At 40.3% G+C, this 21,369-nt stretch overlaps 1 protein-coding gene across 3 annotated transcripts in view; it reads right to left on the bottom strand.

Moving 5' to 3' along the window:
• ripor2 (RHO family interacting cell polarization regulator 2) overlaps positions 1-21,369 on the bottom strand; it is a 65,108-nt gene that overhangs the window by 23,900 nt on the left and 19,839 nt on the right. For 2 of the 3 annotated variants that reach the window (XM_042434574.1, XM_042434576.1), the window contains exon 2: positions 3,910-4,030. In XM_042434574.1, coding sequence (XP_042290508.1) covers positions 3,910-4,030 — 121 coding nt within the window. Of the gene's footprint in view, positions 1-3,909; positions 4,031-17,400; positions 17,466-21,369 lie in introns of those variants that run through there. The other variant, XM_042434575.1, reaches the window with a different exon arrangement.

Genomic DNA, 21,369 nt, shown 5'->3' with positions numbered 1-21,369 from the left:
TTGCTTTTTCCCAAGGGTGCAAGAATTTTCTTTCTGTCTGCTGTGTAATGACTTTAAAATGGACTTTATACAACAAAAGCAGGAAAAAGGACCATTTTCACTTAAACGTCTACTGAGGACCAAAAGGTGCTCATAGTTCAGAGTTACTCACACAGACACAATATTACGTCTTATATTGCATATTTATCACAGGATTTCCAGTGTTTCAGAGAATCAGGCCTGCAGGCTGCTTATAATAACAAAGCGTTACATTAGATTTCTGTATTATTTCAAAGCATCCTGAACAGGCCCTTGGGCCAGCCTGAGCATGAATTCATCTCATTTGTCAGATGGAGACGGCTCGTCGAGTCTGTTCACACCAAAATAACTCAGCCATACAGGACTGACTCTTTTGGCCTACATATTATTCAAATACCATTAGACAAAAATGCAGGACTGTCAGTCACACAAACTGACAGTAGTGAACCTCTTCATCAATCACAGAGGTGTGCTGAATCACAAGTTTACACACATATGTGTGAACACATGCAAACATGTGCTTCCCACCCCCAACTTTCTGTGTTTGACCTGTGTGTGGCTGCCATTTATCTTATGCTGGAGTGAACTTACACACACACACACACACATTGAGGCCATCACACTCTCGGCAATCAATGACATTCATGTGTTCTTCACCCTCTTCCCTACAGTCCTCCAGCAGTTGACCAACATTATGACTGATTCAAGGGAGGGAAGCCAACACATGAAAAGTCAAAGAGAGTTCATTAGTTGATGTATTTGAATAGACAGCAGAGACGGGAGCTCCTTTATTTTGTATCATAAATGTATTAATGATTATTTTCACTGTCCATTAATCTTTTGATCATTTTTTAGGATCAACTGTTTGGACTATAAAACATCAGAGAACTGTGAAAAATGAGCCCCAGGCTTGTCTTGTTTTATCCGGCCAACACTTCAATACTCAAACATATTAAATTTACTATAATGTAAGGAAAAGGAAAAGCAGCAAATTCTCACTTTTGAGAACCAGGGACCATCAATGTTTGTTATCTTTGCTTGAAAAATGACCTTAATGATGAATCGGTTATCAAAATAGATGTCAATTAACTAATCGATTAATTGTTGCAGCTCTACAAATGTGCAAACAAATGCAGAGGGAAAGCCTGATGTACCTACACACTGATTATTTATCATTATGGGATGCAACTAGAGGTTATTTCCTTCACTGATTAATCTGTTTGTTTGTTTTTTCTAAATTAGATTAATTTATTGGTCTAAAAGTCTGAAAATAGGGAAAAAAAAATTCTCTGAGCCTAAGGTGAAATCTTTTTGTTGCTTTTTTTTGACTAACCAACAATTCAAAACACAGTAATTCAATTTACAATAATAAAAAATAAGAAAAATACACAAAAGTGGTTCATTCTCACATTTAAGAAGCTAAAATCAGAAATATTTGGCATTTCTGCTTAATAAATGACTTCAATAATTCATTTTTTGTCAAAATTGTTGTCAATGAATTGTTTCAGTGCTATTTCTAAGCCTTAGTTTCTGTGTTCAAACAAGGAAAAAAGCTAATTTTTCTATACAGCAGAGCCACATCAAGACTTCCTCCAGTCACATCATTCCATTTTAGGTCACACTCATCTAACCCGCTCATGCACATTTCAGCTTTTAAAACCATTACAGATTTAGCTGACAAATGACATTCCCCTAGACTTAATGAAACGATCCCAGAGTCATCTCAGGGATAACGGCGACAACCAATTCCAGCGCCCGACAAGTTGGAACACACCACGTCTTGCTGCGTGCCAGCGAACGCAGCACAACTCCGGCTAAGCTGCCACAAATGTAGGGCACCGCTGAATGAGAGCGCTACGTAGCCTTGGGGTCATGCAAGCTGTAGTGCAGGAAGGTCTCTTGGCAGGGAGACACATATATATGCATACTAACACAATTCCATACTCACTTCTGATTTAGCACACATGCACAAAAACTCTGCTTTTGTGTGAGTGTCTGCAAAGCCTGCAATATGCATGCATGCATAAATGCACACGGAAACACACACACAATCATTCTAACACACTCCAGTGGCCTCAGAAGCCATCTCTCTGTAGCTTTCCACCTCGCTCATTATCAGAATAGTAACTTATCATTCGCTGTCACTCGCCCACACACCCGAGTCATTCCAGCCAATTACCCAATCCGCTGTCTGAACAGAGAGAAAAGAGGGGAACAGTCTCTTCAAAATCAGTTCTCTCAGCAGGACCTGCTCTGCTGAAATACACCCAGACACAGGCGCCCGACAACCAAGAATCTAAGATCGTGAGAGATATCTCTGGGATGTGAATGTGAGAGGGCTTTGTCTTCTGATGATGGAGTAAGCGGCTTCTGAGAGGGAGGATGAAACAGTCATTGCTCAGAAACTTTATCGATTGCTAACTCTTCCAGACCAACTTCTAGATATGAATGACACAATTACCAGGAAACTGAGTCATCCGGTAATGTCATTAAGTGATGATCACCCCTTATGAATTCCCGTACAGGATCCTCAGACTCGCTGAAGATTTTTTTAACATTATGACGACTGGCTCCAAATGATTGAGTCTTGAATTCCTTCTCTTTTGTGTGACTGAAGTTTGAATCTAAGCAGTGGTTTCTTAAAGGGACATTTTTATCAAAGCATTGCACAGCTAAACATGCATGCTTCTAAATGTACAAAGTATTAAGAATATTAACAATAATTTCATAGAAGAGAGTTGCTGCAGCTTGTTTTAAAATTGTTGCAGATCAATTTTTGTTCTATATTCTCTTTTCCATCGACACTATGTTACTTTTGTCTAAAGCGGCGTATATTTTTCCCACATATGCACACACATTGGGAGCAATTTGGAGCTCAGTTTCTTGCTTAAGGACACCTCCCTGTGTGGACAGTAGGAGTCAGGAATCAAACCCCCAATCCTTTTATTAACGGCTCTACCACCTGCGTTACAGCTGCCAAACCACATCCATCCTACACAATTTTACATTTACTCACCGGGATGTATTTCACAGACGACTTCAGGCAGTAAATTAGACTTCTGAATGCCAGTAAAATTACTGCTTTTAAATCAGAGGATCACACATCACCCGATGGCACAACCCCGACTTCATTCATTTTACCAGAACAAGTCACCACTTACGTAAAACTTAGAGTTAGAGACCTACTCAAAGAAAGAGGACTTTGTCTTACTTTTCTTACCCTTACAGGTCAACGGATTACATGAAAAGAGCATCTGATCTTCAGATTCAACACATAATAGGCAAAACAGCAGAAAAAAATCTAACTCCTGAATCAAACTGCTTGACAACTGTATCACTAAATAACAACAACAACAACAACAACAACAACAGGAGCGAGCTGGCAGTGTCTAAAATATTCTCTGAGGAAGAAAACCAAAATTATTCTAAATGCATCAAGAATGAGTCATTTTAACACATTGAAGTTAATAAACTGAAGCGATCCACAATGAAGACAAGCTATCTGCTGTCTTGATAACATTTTACTTTAAGTCCCACTATTTATTTGCTCACATTTGCTTATATCTGCTTACAACTGTGCTTTAAATTATGTATTAAATGTTTATATACTGCTTATTAATGCTAAAAAGGGGACTTTAAGTACATTTAAGTCTAAATTAAATTCTTTAAGTGTTTGATTAACTATTCCTCTGACGACCCTCATTAACTGACATTTTAGTAAAGTATTAGTAGTGATCATTAACATGTTGTGAATAGACATTCATCTCCACATCAATACCATTTCTAAGGGTATGATAAACTCCTTCATTCACCCCCTGACCTCAATTGTAATCTCCGAGATAAGTAACATCAGTTGATCATCGATTAACAGAACTGAAGACCTCTGCTTACCGTGAGCGTCTTTCCTGTAGCGTGCTGAAGCCGGCGAAGGACTGACTCCGGATTATGCCGTTGGGCCCCCCAGGGGAGTGGGTACCTGCCGCCATGATCTCTGGGACGCGTGATGACACTCCTGCAGGAGACACAGACATACAAATGCATTATAGGACATGTTTCAAAGCTGACAACCAGTGAAGAATTGGTAATGCATCATGGATACAACAAAAAGCATCTTATGAACAGTTTGCCGGCTAACCGAACCACCCACATAATCATCTGCACACGGAGGTTTGTTTACATGTATGAGGCTGACTTTCACCGCGGTTGGACTGTAAGGAAACTAAAAAAAACTAAGTGCAATGACGGATTATTCCGTGGACTATTATGAAGACAATTCTGAGTCAATTCACTTTGACTGTCCAACCGTACACAGAGAAGAGATAAAACAACTGAAAGAAGAAAAACTAAGAATGGAGGCCATCAAGAAAGTCAACGTACAGTAACGGTTACCTCAGAGAAACTGCTGCTGTCCCTGCAGTCACCGTTCCCCTGAAGAGTAAAGAGAAAACCTTTTTCTGTAGATGGACCTGTTGCTGCCAGACTAGAAAATCTAGAAGCATCCATGGATGAGAGTTACCCCAGCTGTGTAACTACTACACATGTATTTAAAGTGTTTACAGTGTTTATATATTGTTGTCCTGGAGACTGGTTTATCTCCACAGCATCAACTGGATAAAAAGAGCGAGGCCAGCTGGAAAAATTTGATTACAACACTTAACTGTGTGAGGAATTACAGTATGCAAGTCTCCATCGTCCAGCGGTAGTCCATTAAAACTGTGTGGATCTTGCAAGCATGAACCATTTTATTGAATCTACTAAGTTGCTACTTCTCTGGCATGAACAGATGCTGAGCTATCCACAGCCTCAGACATAAACAAACTGACATGCAAACTGCCCCAGATGTAGTTCCTTACGCAGTTAGCCATAACTGCATAATGCTGCTACAGGTGGCTAGTTCCTGTGTTTACTTTAGTTCAGACTCCCAAACAAACTTTTGAACTGTAAAAAATCATGTTTATTTCTAAAGCAGTAGGAGGCTGACAGAGATTGCCCCAATAACTGTCATTACATGCGAGGCCTTGTTCGCCCAACTAAATCTGAATCCCAATAAACGGAGCTGCAGACAGCAAAGTCAGCAGGAGACATAGAGTCACAATTGCCACATACATCAGGTTCAAATAAATGGTCCTTTAACCCCAAAACATGTTGATAGAAAGGTTAACTGGAGTGCAGTGAACATTGTGCAATGCTGCACACAGCGGTGATGCTTGCCGTGTACGATGAGGATGAGCAGCATTCAGATCCTGTGCTAACATGTCTTGATTCCTCTAACCTATCCATCACCGCTCAACTGCAAACAGACCTCAATAGTTACTGTTTCATGTTTTCCCTCTTCGATCAGGTGTCAGACAACATGACTCGTCACTTTCTGTCATGTGCGATGTGTACTTTGTGCATATTTTCTACCTGAACTAAGACTTTTCTAAAAATGCAATTGATCAGACTGCAGATGTTTTGAAGCAGTTAATGTGGTGCAAGCAGGAGTTGATCACAGATCTGATTTAGCTTTAAAAGCCCTGTTTGCCATTTAGAAATCAAGTTGTACAAGTAAGAAATTCCAGGAAGCAAATTCAGACCATCCTGTGGCAGAGTTATCTAATCAGCCTCTTCTACAGTTAAGACATCTTTTATCACCACGTCTATATTTAGCAGCAGCAGCCTGTCAAATTTCAACCTTTTTTAAGCTGGAGATGTGGAATGCAACATGACTCACATGGGTACTTTGGGAACACGCTGAAAATAGACAGTGAAACCTCCACGTATAGCTGTAAGATAATGATGTTGCAGGGATCGAGTGCCCAGAGGCAAGGATCCGCTGAGGTCACTGAATCACAGTTTCAACTAGCATAATAAGATTTTGTCTAGATCACGGTGCTAGTGGCAGCAGGTTGGCATTTAAACTAAAAGGGCAATTCAGTGCATGTTTAAAATCGTTCATTCTGTCAAGTTTTGTTTTTCAATCACAAAGTAACAGAAAAACAAATTGTAACAATGTAAAATACGATACAAATCAAATCCTTATTTTGCCAACAAATCCCTTCATATAGAGGATCTAGAGGTCAGCTATAGAACAGCTAGAGAAAGTTCAGATTTGCTTGAGGGTGGACTAAGGCTGCAGCTAAGATTATTTCGATTATTGAAAAATCTGCCAATTGTCTTTCAAATAAAGTGATTGTTTGGTCTAAAAATGTAAAAAAAATATTGAAATATGTCCAACCCAATTTCCATGTGCCCAAGACGATATCTTTGAGTGTCTTGTTTTGTCTGACCAGCAGTCCAAAACCCTTGCTTGAATAGTTGCCAATCAGTTTTGTCTTAACTAATTGATCAATTGGCTAATCGGTTTCAGATGTAGGGTGGATAAATGCCAACATTCCTAACTGTGTTCAGACAGAATGGAAAGTGAATTTAGAGGCAGTGCAATTGCATATAACGTCAATGAAGAGGTTCAAGTAGATGCCAATTTGCTCGATGCAGCGCAAATTGATGCTACAGCTAATGTACAGTTGGTATTTTGGCTGTTTGGGGTGATAAAACACAAACAGTCCAGAAGTCAAACTCTCACAAATGATGTGAGGTGAAAATTCACTTTGTGTTCTGTCTAAACACGCCATAAAACTTCTTTTTAGGCTGCGTTCAGCCCCCTCATTCATTTCAATGAGACCACTGCTTTGGCGGCAGAAAATGCAGGTTTGTCCAAAAATGTTGAACCTGGCTCAGAGATTTGTAACGTCATCCAGCAGGGCGCTGCAGTGGCCTATCAAATATGGACAAGCGCATGTTCCTTACTAGTGAACGCAGTATTTCTACTGTTTACCTGCCAATCGTCAACATGAGGGATACAATTATTGTTGCAAAAATTATCTCATAGTATTATTAACCACTATGCAGCGTTTTGGAGTCTGACAAGTCTTCAAACTTGTGGATCTTTTTCTCACATCCTGAATTACACATCCAACATGCTAAGAGTGTGATGACTGTAAACATTGTAGTGAGCAAGTAGAAGTGTCGTGTCATTTCTGTCTTGTTAATCTGTATCGCTTTACAACTGAGCTGAAGAAAAGTTTGCTGAACACAGAAATGCCTACAGGAGAGAGACAGAGGGAGGCAGTTTTGTCAAATCAAATTAAACTCAACTAGCAAACAGAGGAATCAGCATCTAAAGCCTCAGTATTCTGCTTCTCTTTCTCACTCAAACGAGATAAACCATCCCACGGCGTTACCAGTTAAACAACTTTGCCAAATGAAGCAACAAGCAAAACTGCATTTTTTTTGGTCTGTTACTTTGTTTGTGGGGCCCTGTGTTTGTATGTGTCTGGTTTTCAACTGATCCATCCATCTTTCTGTCTCTAGAAGATAGACTACCTATGTGTGGGGTCAGGGCCGGGCTCATGTCGTCATACAAATGCAAGAACACGCAAACACACACACACACACACACACACACACACACACACACACAATAGGTACAAGCTATTGAGCCAGCAACCTGATATCCTCTCCTTTGGTCTGACAGACAGAGAGCCACATAAAGACCCAGCACGAGGCCCGAGGAAAGACTAGAGCCTTGTTTTGCAGTGGGGGGGACAATAAGCCAATGAGACTGATACTATTCAGGCTATTAATAGCAGCTCACTTTAACACCGAGGACCCTGATGGCTGTGACTCAGTAAATGAATCATCAGGATCAATGGTTTGTCTGGATGCTTTGGCCCAGAAAAGGGCTGGTTTGAATGGTCAGATGTAGCCAAAAATATACCTTGTTTTGTTCAAGAGGCTGGTGGTTTATCTATGAAATAATATACAAGATTCTTTAGAGTGAGTGAACTGCATTAATTCATATTTTTATATATACAATTGATCAAATTACATCTTGTATTGTGAATGCTGTTGGTTTTAGTGATGAACCATCACAGAATGAACACCTAACTCTGTTGTATCCCTCAGTTCTACAGAGCTTTTTAGCGTCTTTCAGCTCATTCTTTATTTTTTTTTTAGAGCCCACAAAATTCCACCCATCCTTGTTTTTAGCTGCACAAGCATTAGTTATCAGCAAAAAGGCTCTTATAAGCCCACTGTACACTACCTTCCCAGAACCAAACAGCAGACACGCAAAGTTATCAACTAGCTGGTGAAGCTGCAAAGCATTTAACAGCTAAAGCCACAGCTATTTCCCATAGGAGCTGGTGGAGAACAAAAACAGAGCTAAAAGAAGAGTGAGTATTAGAATTAAACGTATCAGATGACCAGAAACATTACTCCAAATGGATGCTAATGTTGCTCTGTGCCTGCTGGATGAGTAAATTTGCATTCATTTGCTAAGAGTGTTCCCTATGTGATTTCATGAGGCAATATCAGATATCAAAATTGATTAATGCAGCTTTAAGAATATTAAATCAATAGTTTGTGAAATTGCATACAGCATAATCAACCTGATGTTAAGCAATCAACTGTGTTGTACTGTGTACTGTACATGAGCCCACACTCTTATACAGGCTAATTTTGTTAGTTGTTAGTTGCTAGTTGCATTTTGCTCATTTGGACAACAGAAATGTGTCTGATAACATTATATAATCATATCATCATGAGAACATTCTACTGAAGGACAATGATTAATTATAGCGATTGATCATCTTTCCCTCACCACAGCTGGCAGCAGGCAAAATACCTATCAAGAGAGCAGCAATTTGTAATGTCCTGAAGCACTTTGGTACATTTTGGTGTCTGGATGTTCAGTAGCTCAGTTTTCTGCCTTGCCCTGTTTGTCTCTCTGACTTTCTGACTCATTCGCCTAAAAGAAGAGCAGTGGGTGGCATATGATGGTACATGTTGTTACCTAATGCTCTCTGGGTAATCAAAGAACAGGCTGGACACAGTTTCCTGCACTTCAACCATTTACTAAAGACACAGAATGAAGATGGATGAGAAGAAGTCAAGAACTGAACTCGGTACACGATGATACCAGACTCTATTAGCTGGATAGTCAATATACTGATGTTCCCGAAATGGTACAAGAGTGTAGTTCTGCCTGTGACGAGGACTCAAGTGAATAACGCTGAGTACAACTGTCATCAGAGGTAAAAATATATATATTTTACAGGAACAGCACTCACACAATTCAAACAGGGGAAATAACTCTATATTTACTACAGTGCGTAAACTAAAATCTGATGCTGGGTTCAAGGCGGAGAACGTGTATGAAATATACTCAGTGTTTGCCCTACATTAATTTATCACTGCTCGATAAATGTGGCACTTTATAAAAAGATAATCATCTTCTCTTCCCTCAGATGCTAATACCTGTGTTTCAGATATAAAAACATATGCTTTCTTGGCACAACATCTGCAGCATCTGTATCCAAGCTGTGGACGTTTATCCAGCTGCTACAAATATATTAGATGAACATCAGCTGTTTGTGTCTGGCAAATCTGATTAAATATATTACATGAGTGATTTTTCATGTTTCTGTTTTCTATTAATAGGAAGAATTGGCCAACAACTCGAGAGTAAAAATAGGTTCCCTTCTATTTTTCTTTCTTTTTATATTTGTTCTTGAAGAAGATATTTTGGCAAAATGTCCCAAAAACCTTTCCCAGCCTCAGCAAGCCCGTTTCAAAACAAACTACACATTGAAATCAGTGTTCCCAATGCACACACACATACTGAGTTCAGCCACTGAATCATAAAAACCTTTCCTCCGCACCTCTTAGTGTCACCGCTCATCTCGTCTAAAGAGCCTTTCAGAGCGAGAACAACAATGCCAACTCGTTTCGTGTTCTGGTTTGGTGCCAGCCGTTACCCGTGTTGAATACCGCTGCCAGTCAGTCCATTCACTGGCCTTTCTTCTCTGGCGTTCACACACAAATAGCCTGAAATGCCCTGGACGAGGTGCGTGAGTGTTGTTCTGTGGAATATGTGAGCATTGGATTGATCAGTATTCTTAGCTGTGGCTTGACGCAAGAGTGGACAAATGATACATTCAAGAAGAAGCGCACACACACAGGTTAGTGAGGGGCGACTGGCATGAGAGAGCAGGACATCTGATATCTATTTGCTGGTTTCTTTTCACACAGACAAAAATCCAAAGCCACATGAGAATGTTCACGCCAATCAATGGTTAGTTGTGTCTGTAGCAGGAGCGAACACATGAACACGGGAAGAAGGTCCTGTCTGCCCTGATATCAAAAATGCAACGTACCTCCTTGCACTAGTTCAGGTTGCATCTTGATTCATTCTCCAGCTAGCTGTTAGCTGATTTTGCTCGTCCTCTCAGTATGCAAAGCGTACCTGGCTGCGAGAGCAGTTTAGCTCAAACTTTCAGAGTACACATAGTAGTTGGGTCGGATTGAGGTTGAATCATGTTCCCACCACAAACTAACAGCTCAAGAATTCATTTGGAACCGAACCGTCAAAGGGTCTTAGTGCAGTTATTTAGGTCGCAATATGGATGCAATATTCAAGAACTATATTCAGTTTATGTAAACAAACACTGCTGCACAGCTCTTTCAATTCTTCACGCTAATAATCACATCAATCAGTCTGAGTTCCTTGTCTGCTGTTAAGCGTCTCGCCCAAACTCACAATCAGCTGCACGCACATAAACACACACTTGACTAATCCTCTGAGAGTGTGTGTGTGTGTGCGTGCACGTTTCTGAGTGTGTATTTATGTGTAAAACCAGTGTCAGCCTGCAGTGCATGTTAACAACAGGAGCCTAATTCTTAATGCCTGTATAAATTAGCCTCGCCATGGCAACAGCAGACAAAATGGGATGAAGTGTCTTACGTAAAACAACGGCTATGAGCCAACTGCCAAGAAGTAGGACACACACCCTCGTGTTACAGGGCCGAGGCTTTTAAAGCACCAATCCTTCATCTGGAAAAAGCTGTTTTCATTTTCAGATCAGTTACAGATGTTCTAAAATGTGCAAGTGGCAAAACTTGATCAAAAGCATCCTTAAGCCTCTTTTCATTCTTTCTAATTTTATTCCTTTCTTATGTGACAGAATGTGAAGACAAAAATAGGAAGAAATTAGAGAATAAGGCAGGCAGGAGATGATGAGAGCTATTATGCAAAACAGAATAGAAGTGTATAAAAAGATGCAGAAGGCTTGTTAGAAAATACAAACAATCACACTTCTGTTGAAACAGAGCAAATCCAACAGATTAGAGTGATGATATACTGTATATATATGACTGGAAATGGAGTAACATGTTCCAACACACCCTGCAGGTCGTAAGCACGCGCCTGAATGCTGCTCAGTTATCCCACACAGAGTCCATGTTTGTGTGAACTGGTTCAGTGAGGAGGGTAACTGCTGGTGCCGCTCCAAACTGGGCTAAAACTGGCTGCTGGCTGCTATATCTGAGCCAAAACGTACAATATTGTTTCTTTCTCTTTTCCTGTAATTCTGTGTGAAATTGAAAACAAGAGTGTGAGACACCTGCCAAAGCTTCATTTGAAGTTTTGTTTTAAACAGATTGCTATTATCCTCTCAAATGTCTTGACTAGGGCTACAACTAACAATAATTTTCCAGTATTTCCTTAATTAAATGATTAATCTTGGTCTATCAAACATAAGAAAGCTGTGAAATTTGACCACACAATTTCCTAGAGGAAACATATTCTAATTGCATTTTGTGTCTAACCATCAGTCCAAAACCCAAAGATATTTAATTTACAATAAAGTTTTAATCGAATAATTGTTTCAACTCAAGTCTTGACCACAGCCAAAGAAGTGGCTTCATTTTGGTCTACTTGATACACTTTTATTTCTACAAATCAACTAAATGAACAAGTGAAGATTTAAGACTTGCAGTAAGCCATCTTGAAATTTCAACTACAGCTCCTGCAGATTGTCTACATAATCCTTTGCATGCATAAAACCATTAGTTTTGAGATTAAAGGCAGCATGTCTAATCCCACTCACTTTACGTGTCCCATTAACCTGGTGACCATCTTGGAAAGAACATGTTTTAAATCCCAAATTCCCTGCAGGTAAAGCGAGTGACACCAACAAATCTGCCTGCAGAACACACACAGTCACAAGCACAATCATGTTTACGAAAGGTGACACCAGAACACCGCACAGGCAAATGTGATTCTACAGTACTGTACAGCAGAAAACTCACGATATTGCTTTTTAACTGAATTCAGGATTTGGCCATTTATAGCTGGTTTTACCGAGCAAAATGGCTTCAGGAACAGAGAGCCTCATTATCCTCAGTGTGAGCCCTGAGCGGAGGAAAAGTACAAGTTCCTCTTGAGGAAGGAGTGCTTATTCATCTTCACTAAAAGACTACACAAAGGGACTAAGAGGCAGGAAAGGAGCTGTTTTAGGATGATAGTGCCTTGTGAGGTGGCGATGAAACACCTTTAATGGTAAGGATGGTTTACAGAATAGTCAGCTCAGTTTTCTCTGTGTTTGACTGAAAAGGGGTAAAATGTGACACTGATTTAGCAGTGGATGCATGCTATAAACACATCATCACCTTTCAAGCTGAAAGGGTGAACTTCTTTGCAAACAGTTGCATGTACACATCCAGCAGACACAAAACAACATTAACATTCATCTGGAGTCGTGTTTCTGATCACCTGATGAATGTTAGTCCAATATTCACTCTCCTTTTAGCTCTGTTTTTTGGTCTCCACCAATTCCTAAAAGAAATATCTGGCACTTTAGCAGCTAAATGCTCCACTACGTTCACCAGCTACAAGCTTTGGCGCTAGACATGTAACGTATAGTGAGTTTCAAGAGCTTTTTTGCAGGAAATACAAGAACAATGCTGGCTAGAGTGAACAAAATAGTAAAGATGTGGGTCAGAAAACCAAAACAAAGAGCTAAAAGAAGCTAAAAAGCTCCATAGAGCCAATGGGAACCTCAGGTGTATTAATCTCTGTGGGTTAATCACTACAGCCCAATTCACATACAAGTAATCATGTGATCCATTGTTGATATAAAAATATTCATTATAGCAGCTTTAAGAGTTTTATGTCAATTCATACTTAAAAACTCAAAGATAAACATTATGAATGTAAATCACTGCAAAAGTGTAAACTAATCTCACTCTGGCTACGCACATGAAAAACATATCCACAAACCCACATGTCCACACACACGCACACACGCACACGCACACGCACACACACACACAGAGGGAGATGTTGTAAACAACATGACCCGGTGACAGTAAGGAATTCACCAAACGCTTTGAACCTGAGAATAGAGAGCCTGTTATGGCTGCACACCTCCAGTCAGTCATCTGAAGGATGATTAATAACATTTTTAAACTGCCTAAAGACTTAGTTTCATCTGCTTGTGGTTGCATGAATCCCATCACACACACAGAACTCACAAAAATAAACAATGGGCATTAGAAAAACTTCAACATGTCCTGTGTGATGCTGGTATGCAGCGAGGAGGATACCTCAGGTGCAAAAAGAATCAATAGCTTGGTCAATAGTCAGCTCTACAGATGTGAACAATGCCTCTTTATAACCGTCCTGCTGAGTGGACACAATGGTGAAAAAAAATCCTGAAGGAACACAAACGAGTCAGCCTGTGTGACCCCAAACAGTGAAAAACAAGAAAGACTTTGTGAATTTGGCCAGAGATTTGATTTAAACAGAAAATAGTTACTTTGTTTAAAGTAATAGTTCAACATTTTGGGAAATTCTCTTGTTTGCTTTCTTGCTGAGAGTTAGATGAGAAGAATGATACAAACAGAAAATGTTTGTTTATTACAACTTAAAATAATTATTTCTTGCTCTCTTCAGCTTGACCGAGTTCCCTGCACATCAGGACATTTCTCTGACCAAAAATAATCAAGTTGCCGGACATCCTGACCCAAATAATCTGACTCTCCTGATCTCTGACATCCTCCCATGGCACAAGATTTATCAAAAAACAACCAATGCTTTATCAGGTCAACATTAAACTGGTCTAGACTCTATAAATAATATCAACAGCAATCAGCTGACAGACAGCTTAGTCATCTGATGCAGTTAAACAGTTTTACCAACTGATTGGGAGCTTGATGTGTATTAAAGAGGGGATGTGACTGTTGTATGAGTGCCAAAGTGTGTTTGTGTGTGCGTGAAAGAGGGTCAGTGCAAATCACATCACAAGAAAGTCGAGACAGGTCAAAAATGTCACCAACAAGCAGAAATGCACAAAACATACACACGCAAACATTAATCTGGATTCAGAATTTCTGATATGAGTTTTCAAGGCTCTAAATATTTTAGGTAATTCTTGTCACTTTCATCAGATAAGTGTTCTTGATATTCTTCTTTTAATCCATCTTACTTAGCAAGAACCAAGGCTGGTTTCTCTCCACCTCAGTGACATTTTCCCTTCCTTATCTTTGCACCCCAGTGTGTGTGTGTGTGTTTCTGTGTGTGTGTGTGAGAGAGAGAGATTTCCCCACATAATGTTGAATTACGATAGTCACTCTATTCTAATTATAGGTCATCAGTGTCCTCGTGGGGCAGTGCACGCAGGAGAAATTAAGGCCAGGATATGGAGTGGCATTTAAATGTACAGATGACCAGATTAACTGAGGCATGTCTGGGCTAAAGTTACATTCAGGCAGCTGCCACTGACATTTCAGCAGTGGAGAGCAGCGTGTAATCACTTGTGAGAACTGTAAGCCACACCAGTAAATGTACAATCCAGATTAATGGTCTCAAAGATTATTTTTATGACATTTATACATTATTAGACAGTACAGTAGAAAGCATCACCAGCACCAGCAGCTGTGAGACAGCGGCTTAAACCGCAAACACATAGTGTATCTTTTTAGCCAACTTGAGCATCAACACACTGACAACACTGTAATTAAATGCTGAAATAAACACTTTTCATGCAAAGTGTCAACGTAGGACAGCAAGATGCTCGGACACCATTTACATCTATGTACTTAATTTCACCAAGATGATCAACTCAGTATCAAACAACGGGGATTATAAATAAATCATATCACAATAAAAACATCAAGTGGCAGTATAAAGCACAGCCTATTGAGTATAAATGTCCAGATTTCAGCTTGGCTGCAAGGATTTTCTGGACACGTGGATCCCTTTTCTAAAAAAACCTTTGAATGACATTACCAGTCAAAATTGCAATTTTGCAGAATTACAATGTGCTAATAGGCCAAGGTGATGTCTAGAAATGTTATGTTTGTCCAACCAAGTTGACCAACAGTCCAAAACCCAAAGTTATTCATATTACATGGATATAAAATGAGGAAAGAGTCGAAATCAACATTTGAAACAGAGGAAATCAAGAGAATTTTCAGCATTTTAGCTTAAACAATGACATAAATGATCAATCAGTAATAAAAATAACGACCAATCTGTGGCGGTCAGTTAAGTTATTGAGGAGTTATTCTGTGATGAAGCGCTACAATGTATGTTTTTACTTAACCCACTTCCCATCAAGCTGTCTTGCCAACCTCTGCTTGAAGAGTTCATACCGCCTGAAAATGTGTTTCATGTTTTTGCCGAACTTCAGTGCTTCAACTGTAGAAGTGAACTCCAGGGTGTGTCGAGTACACCGTGACATCACTGTTGACCTAACTAATCAGTGATGCTGGGTGTAGCTTTAAATGAACAATTTCCTACATTCCCCAAGAGAACAAGTGTACATTTTTTCATTCATGTGTCTTTTTTACATGCAGGTACCAGCAGGGTAACTTTTCCCCTAATCAAATATCTTGTAGCTGCACTGAAAATATTTGTGGTGTCACATTGTCTATATTTTGCTATAGAAGTGACAAAATTACACCAACTAGAAACAGCATGGGCCTGGAAACACATCACACATCACCAACAGTGCTAAAGCATTTCCGGCTGTATTTCTATTCACAGACTGAAATAACGTCCTCTTATCTCCACCCTCACTACTTTTCTATCTCTTCTCTTCACAATGTGTCATGCATATTGCTCTAATAAACGTCTGATTGACATATTAACGTCCCCAGCATTTGGGTCAGCATGAAAACCAGTTTCTCCACTCGCACTACTTCTTCTTCTGATTTGTCCATTATGTGTGACTCTGATTGAAAATGACCACCTATGCTGCAGCGCTGGAATGCAGTTACCATATAAACAGGATTACTTTGGTTATTTCAGCTCCATTTGTTATTTTTAGTAAGAAAAGACCACATTCTTTTCACTGATAGCAGCTACTGTGATGATAGAAGGTCAGAGTATTGTAGCGGCTCTGTGTGAAAACAGCCGGTTAGATACAGAGTTTGTCTTAGTTCATAACTATACTGTATCAGCTGGCGAGGCGGCAGGATTTGAGGTGTGTTAATGTATGACTAGCAGCTAGGAAATAACTAATTTCTAAACCATGAGCTTGATTTTCTTAAATGAAGAATTTTTAGTGGGGGATTCAAATGATTTAAAGGGCATAAGATGTAAGAAACACATTCTGCACTGTCTTTTTAATTAAGTTTAGGAAATACAGCAATTTACACTCCATTTGGATTTGATTTTTCCATGACAGAATTCAAATAACCAACCTATGGCCTACATTCACTGTCTTTTGTTTCTAATGCTTTCTGCTTATATTCGTTTCATAGGACAGACATAAATGTAGAGTCTCTCTCTTGCCAGAAAAACATCAAACACTGTGGGTGTGATTTACAAAACAGAAGTCACGGTGGATTTTCTGTCCCACACATTTCTCTCGCAGCCTTAACTAAATCATTACCATAATGTTAACAACAGAATAACAAATTACAGAGTGGCTGAACGAAGAGGAAAAACAAACTGCAGGAGAAAAAAAAAAGGCTGAACCAAGAGAGGAAAATGACAAGTGAAAGACGCTTCCACGTGTTCCTGAAATGAGCTCTCGCTGGCAGAGAAATACTCTTGAGGGGACAATTGTGCCTTTTTCCCTAAACTGTGGTTTCACAGTTAAATATTTCAACTAACTGTGGAGATTAGCATGCTGTCTGGAGTAAAGACTCAGCAGGGGGGTGCAGCCCTGAGTAGATATGAAGTGCATTTTGAAAATCTGCTCCCACGACCACTTGTGAACCATTAGACTGAGACTTAAACACTCTACACAGCCAAGTTGTAAAAAAACACACAAGCACATAGACTAATTAAAAGTCCCAGCGATCGGTGTTAGTTACATGATGATTTTTGGTTGGAGCTGCAGAGTTCAGTAGAGAATGAAACAGCAAAAACAAAGAATAGCAGCGACATTCACACACACACAGAAACTGTGACAGAAACAAGGATGATTCAGAGACTGACGGAGAAAACAAGCAAGTCAGTACATCTGTGCATGATGCTACAGATAAGACACTGACGCACTGTCATCCAATGTGCCATTTAAAATCCTATCATCATGTGAACTCATTCACCTGCTTGCTCACCAGCCCAACCTCTCCCCACAGCTGTCCACATACACTCGTACCGCACATCTGGTCCCAGTGTGTTCTCCTGTATGGATTACTGCCATTTTCTTGCTATTTTTCATGGCTTGTCAGCTTTTATCTGCGGTATAAAATCAAGACAGGCAGGGAAGATGGAAGGGGAGAGAAAGGGGAGCACATGCAAAAAAAAAAAAGGTCAAGTGCCACTCAAACACACAGCGTGCTGTAGCCTTGTGCTTCAAACTGAGGGCACCTCCATATGTTGAATGTTATGTCTTTAAATATCTTCCTATTTTCCTGCCATTAAGGGTAAGTGCTTGCAAAGGACGTGCAGCTGAATCACTTAAAGTGTGTTTTCTCGTTTCTGGTTCATCATAATAATCACAGAAAAGGATATACAGGATGAATCTTGTGCAACATAATCATAACCAACATAATCCAAGTGTTTAGCTGCCAAACAAGTAATTTCTGGGTCCAAAACTCTAATATCTAGAGGACTAACTCCTGTGTTTTCCTCAGTCCTGACCTCATTAATTTTCCAGAAGGAAATGGAGATCTTTGCAGGCAACGCTCTGCTTAACAAACTTTATGACCAAACAACTAAAACAAAGACATGTTAAACATCTCTTCACAAATTTCTTCCAGTCTGGTTTGACTTTTAGTGACTCCAGTGCATCCTGCTGTATCACATCTAGGTTGGCTTGATTCATTTTTCAATTAATCCATTAACTGTCTTGTCTATCAAACATCAGAAAATAAGAACAAATGCAGATCGCCGAGACCCAAAGTGTTGCCATCCAATCGCTTATTTTGTCTGAACAAATGTGAAAGTGCTGCAATTTCTCACAAATTTCATTTAAATTTGACAGACTACTTCAACATGATTAATAGATCAATATAGAAATGTTGACGCTTTAGCACTAACATGTATCCACTGCATTTCCAGCTAATTCATATGCAACGCTATCAGCTGACATTTTGGTTATGATTTCACCCAAAAAATGATCATCAAACCGGGCGGCTGCAACCTTTAATGACATATTTTGTTGCAGGAGGAGTAGTGCAGTTCAAAGGGTGAACAGTCATCCTGGCAACGATTCGCCTCAGGATGAAGGAGCTGCCCCCCCCCCGTCCCCCCTCCTCAATTCATCTGTCATCACACAACTGTGTGTCATGGCCACCCCGAGGCAGCTGGGTAATAAGAACACCCACTTCTCGGTTCCTCAAAAAAAGTCTTGACTTTGTGATAGAAGACACCCATCACACAGGTGCAAATAGTCTCCTCTCAAAAAGTGGCAGAAGGACCAAGTGTGATCAGCGCTCTGTATTCTGAGAAAGAGTCAATAACAGAATCTGAAAAAACAGAGAGGGAACAGAGAAAAACAAGCAGCGATAGAGAAGACAGGAGGCTTAAAAACAGAAAAGTACAGCACTGATATTTGCTGAGAGACCCATCACAGCAGCCCAGAAATCTCAACACCACATATACAACTTATTACTAATAACCGAAGAAAACTGTCAGGACTGCTGGCACTGGATGTGTCACACTCCAAAATTGTTATCTGCGTGTTGTCCTCATGCAGGCGAACAAAGAAACAGACATAAAACCGTCATGACCTGAATCCTTCAAGCACTATGTGGTACTTTTTATTTGCACCTTTTATTCATTTATTTATGTATAAGTCTCTTTGCTTTTAAGTAATTTTGGTTTTTAACCCTGTGCATGCTGCATTACCTTCCTTTATTGTGTAGTGTCTATAATCTACAGTTATATGTTAATACAGATTATGTGAGCTGCTGGTCACCTGAATTTCCCCAAGGGGATGAATAAAGTATCTATTTGTCTGTCCAATGGTGTCTCTTCCAGCTGCTGGACACTGCAGAGGGAACACACCAAATACCAAAACAGACAGATTATAAGATTAGGACCCTAAAACGCTTATGGCAATCATAATGCTGCTACAGCTCCCAGCTGCTCCGGCCAGAGGTGTGTGTGTGTGTGTGTGTGCGTGCGTGCCAGTGTGTTAAATATCATGTGTCGCACATGACGTCTAGTATAGAGCATGTGGTGCATGCCTGTTCAGTGTCCCCTCACACTGTAGCCTGGTCACACAGTTGGAGGAGAGGATTAATGGGGAACACCTCCGTCTCACACACGCACACACACACACACACACACACACACCCCAAGAATGCTGTGCTGATCTGTTCAGAGACAACAGGAGGAGGGGTGAGGATGGGTTCAAAGCCCCCCTCCATAAATTCTCCGTCTGTATCTAGGAGGAGAGTGGAGAAGGGAGGGGGGGGAAACAGATGGGAAGGGACTGGAGAAAGAACCAGAGGAGGATGAAGGGAAAGTAGGGAAGTGATAGAAAAAATAATTATAATAAAAGATGGAAAACCCAAGGGTAGACCAGCAACCACTCACTCTAGATCCTACACACACACACACAGCTGGGCACTCATTAGTCCATTAGCAGCACATAATTGTTCTGGTTATCATTTTTCATACATCACTGCCTCTTACTCATGCGGTCAGGAGAGACACATACACACACTCAAACTCACATTTTGTACGAGCACATATTTGTCTCTGTACACTGACTTTTATGTGACATAACCGGCAGTGGGCAATGGTGTGAGTGCGGTTAAGCAGCAGAGCTTTCATCATCGACCCAAAAGGCTCTGGTGTCTCTCAGGATGGCTCAGCGCCCAGAAAATATTCTATAGGCTAATGCTACTGAAGGTATCGTCATTGATATAGAGCTGAGAGTACATGGTTTCAGTCTCTGTCCTCAGAGGCTGAGAGAGAGACGCAGAGGAAAGATTGAGAGAAAATAAGAAGCAGGGGACCTGTGAGCAGAAACAAGAATGACTTTTCAATTCTTTCATTTCATCTTTTTAACTTGTGGCCTTGTCTCACACCTAGAAAAACAAGACAAAGTGTCTCCAGCCAAGCTAGCATCTCTGTGAGACTATACATAGGGACAGTGGTGCTTTGAGCTAAATGCTAACATGCTGATGTTTAGCATGTTCCCCATCGTAGTTTATAGTTTAGTTTGAACTTTAGTTTAACTTCAGTGCTAACATGCTGACATGTATTGATTGGCACTAAACACAAAGTACAACTTAGCCTGATAGGAAGTTGTTAGTTTTGTAGGTATCTGCTCATAAACCAAAGTATAAGACAAAATGAAATTTTGATGATATTGCTTTAGATGAAAAGTCAGGGGATCACCAAGGTCATTATGAAACATCCTAACAGGGACATGAATGCATGTGCCAAATTTCATGACAATCTGTCCAATAGTATTTGAGATATTTCACTAAAAACAAAAAAGATCAACCTCATGGTAGCTCTAGAGGAAAAGTCAGCTATTTATCCAACAGTTGAGACATTTCAGTCTGGACCAAAGCGTACTTAGAAGAGCTTGTCTGTTGGTCAAATCGCTTCGGAAACCCGCTCCCCACACACCTTTCCAACATCGGATCGGAGGGGGGTCATTGTAGGGCCGTTTCAGTAACTTTCAAAAACTGACAATCCAACATTCACACTCACTTCACACCGAGATCGACCAGCTGTTCAGTGGTGAGAAAGGAGCCAGGCTTTAAACTTTTCTCTCTAGCTCACTTTTTAGTCACTTTTAATGTGAGCGATCAAGTGCAACATTACGAAATGCCCTCCAGGAGAGATCTTCTGAAAATATGTGCCATTCTCCCCTTTTTATGACGATCGGCTTTCTTCTCCACCTTTGAGTGTAGCTGTTTGGAACAACTATAAATACCTTTGATTTCGTTTTCGTACAGCACATCATACAAACTAGTTCATAAACCGACTCTCACCATCTGTAGAGCCGCACGGCTAGCATGGGTTAAAAATCCTTTTCCCTTTCCACTGTCCCCCACCCACCCCCCGAGATATCACCCCCCGACCACTCCTCATTCCTTTCAGCTGGC

This window comes from Thunnus maccoyii, chromosome 15 (assembly GCF_910596095.1).
Source record: "Thunnus maccoyii chromosome 15, fThuMac1.1, whole genome shotgun sequence".
Lineage (NCBI taxonomy): Eukaryota > Metazoa > Chordata > Actinopteri > Scombriformes > Scombridae > Thunnus > Thunnus maccoyii.
The sequence above is the reverse complement of the archived record's forward strand: the minus strand, read 5'-3'. Positions and strand labels throughout refer to the sequence as shown.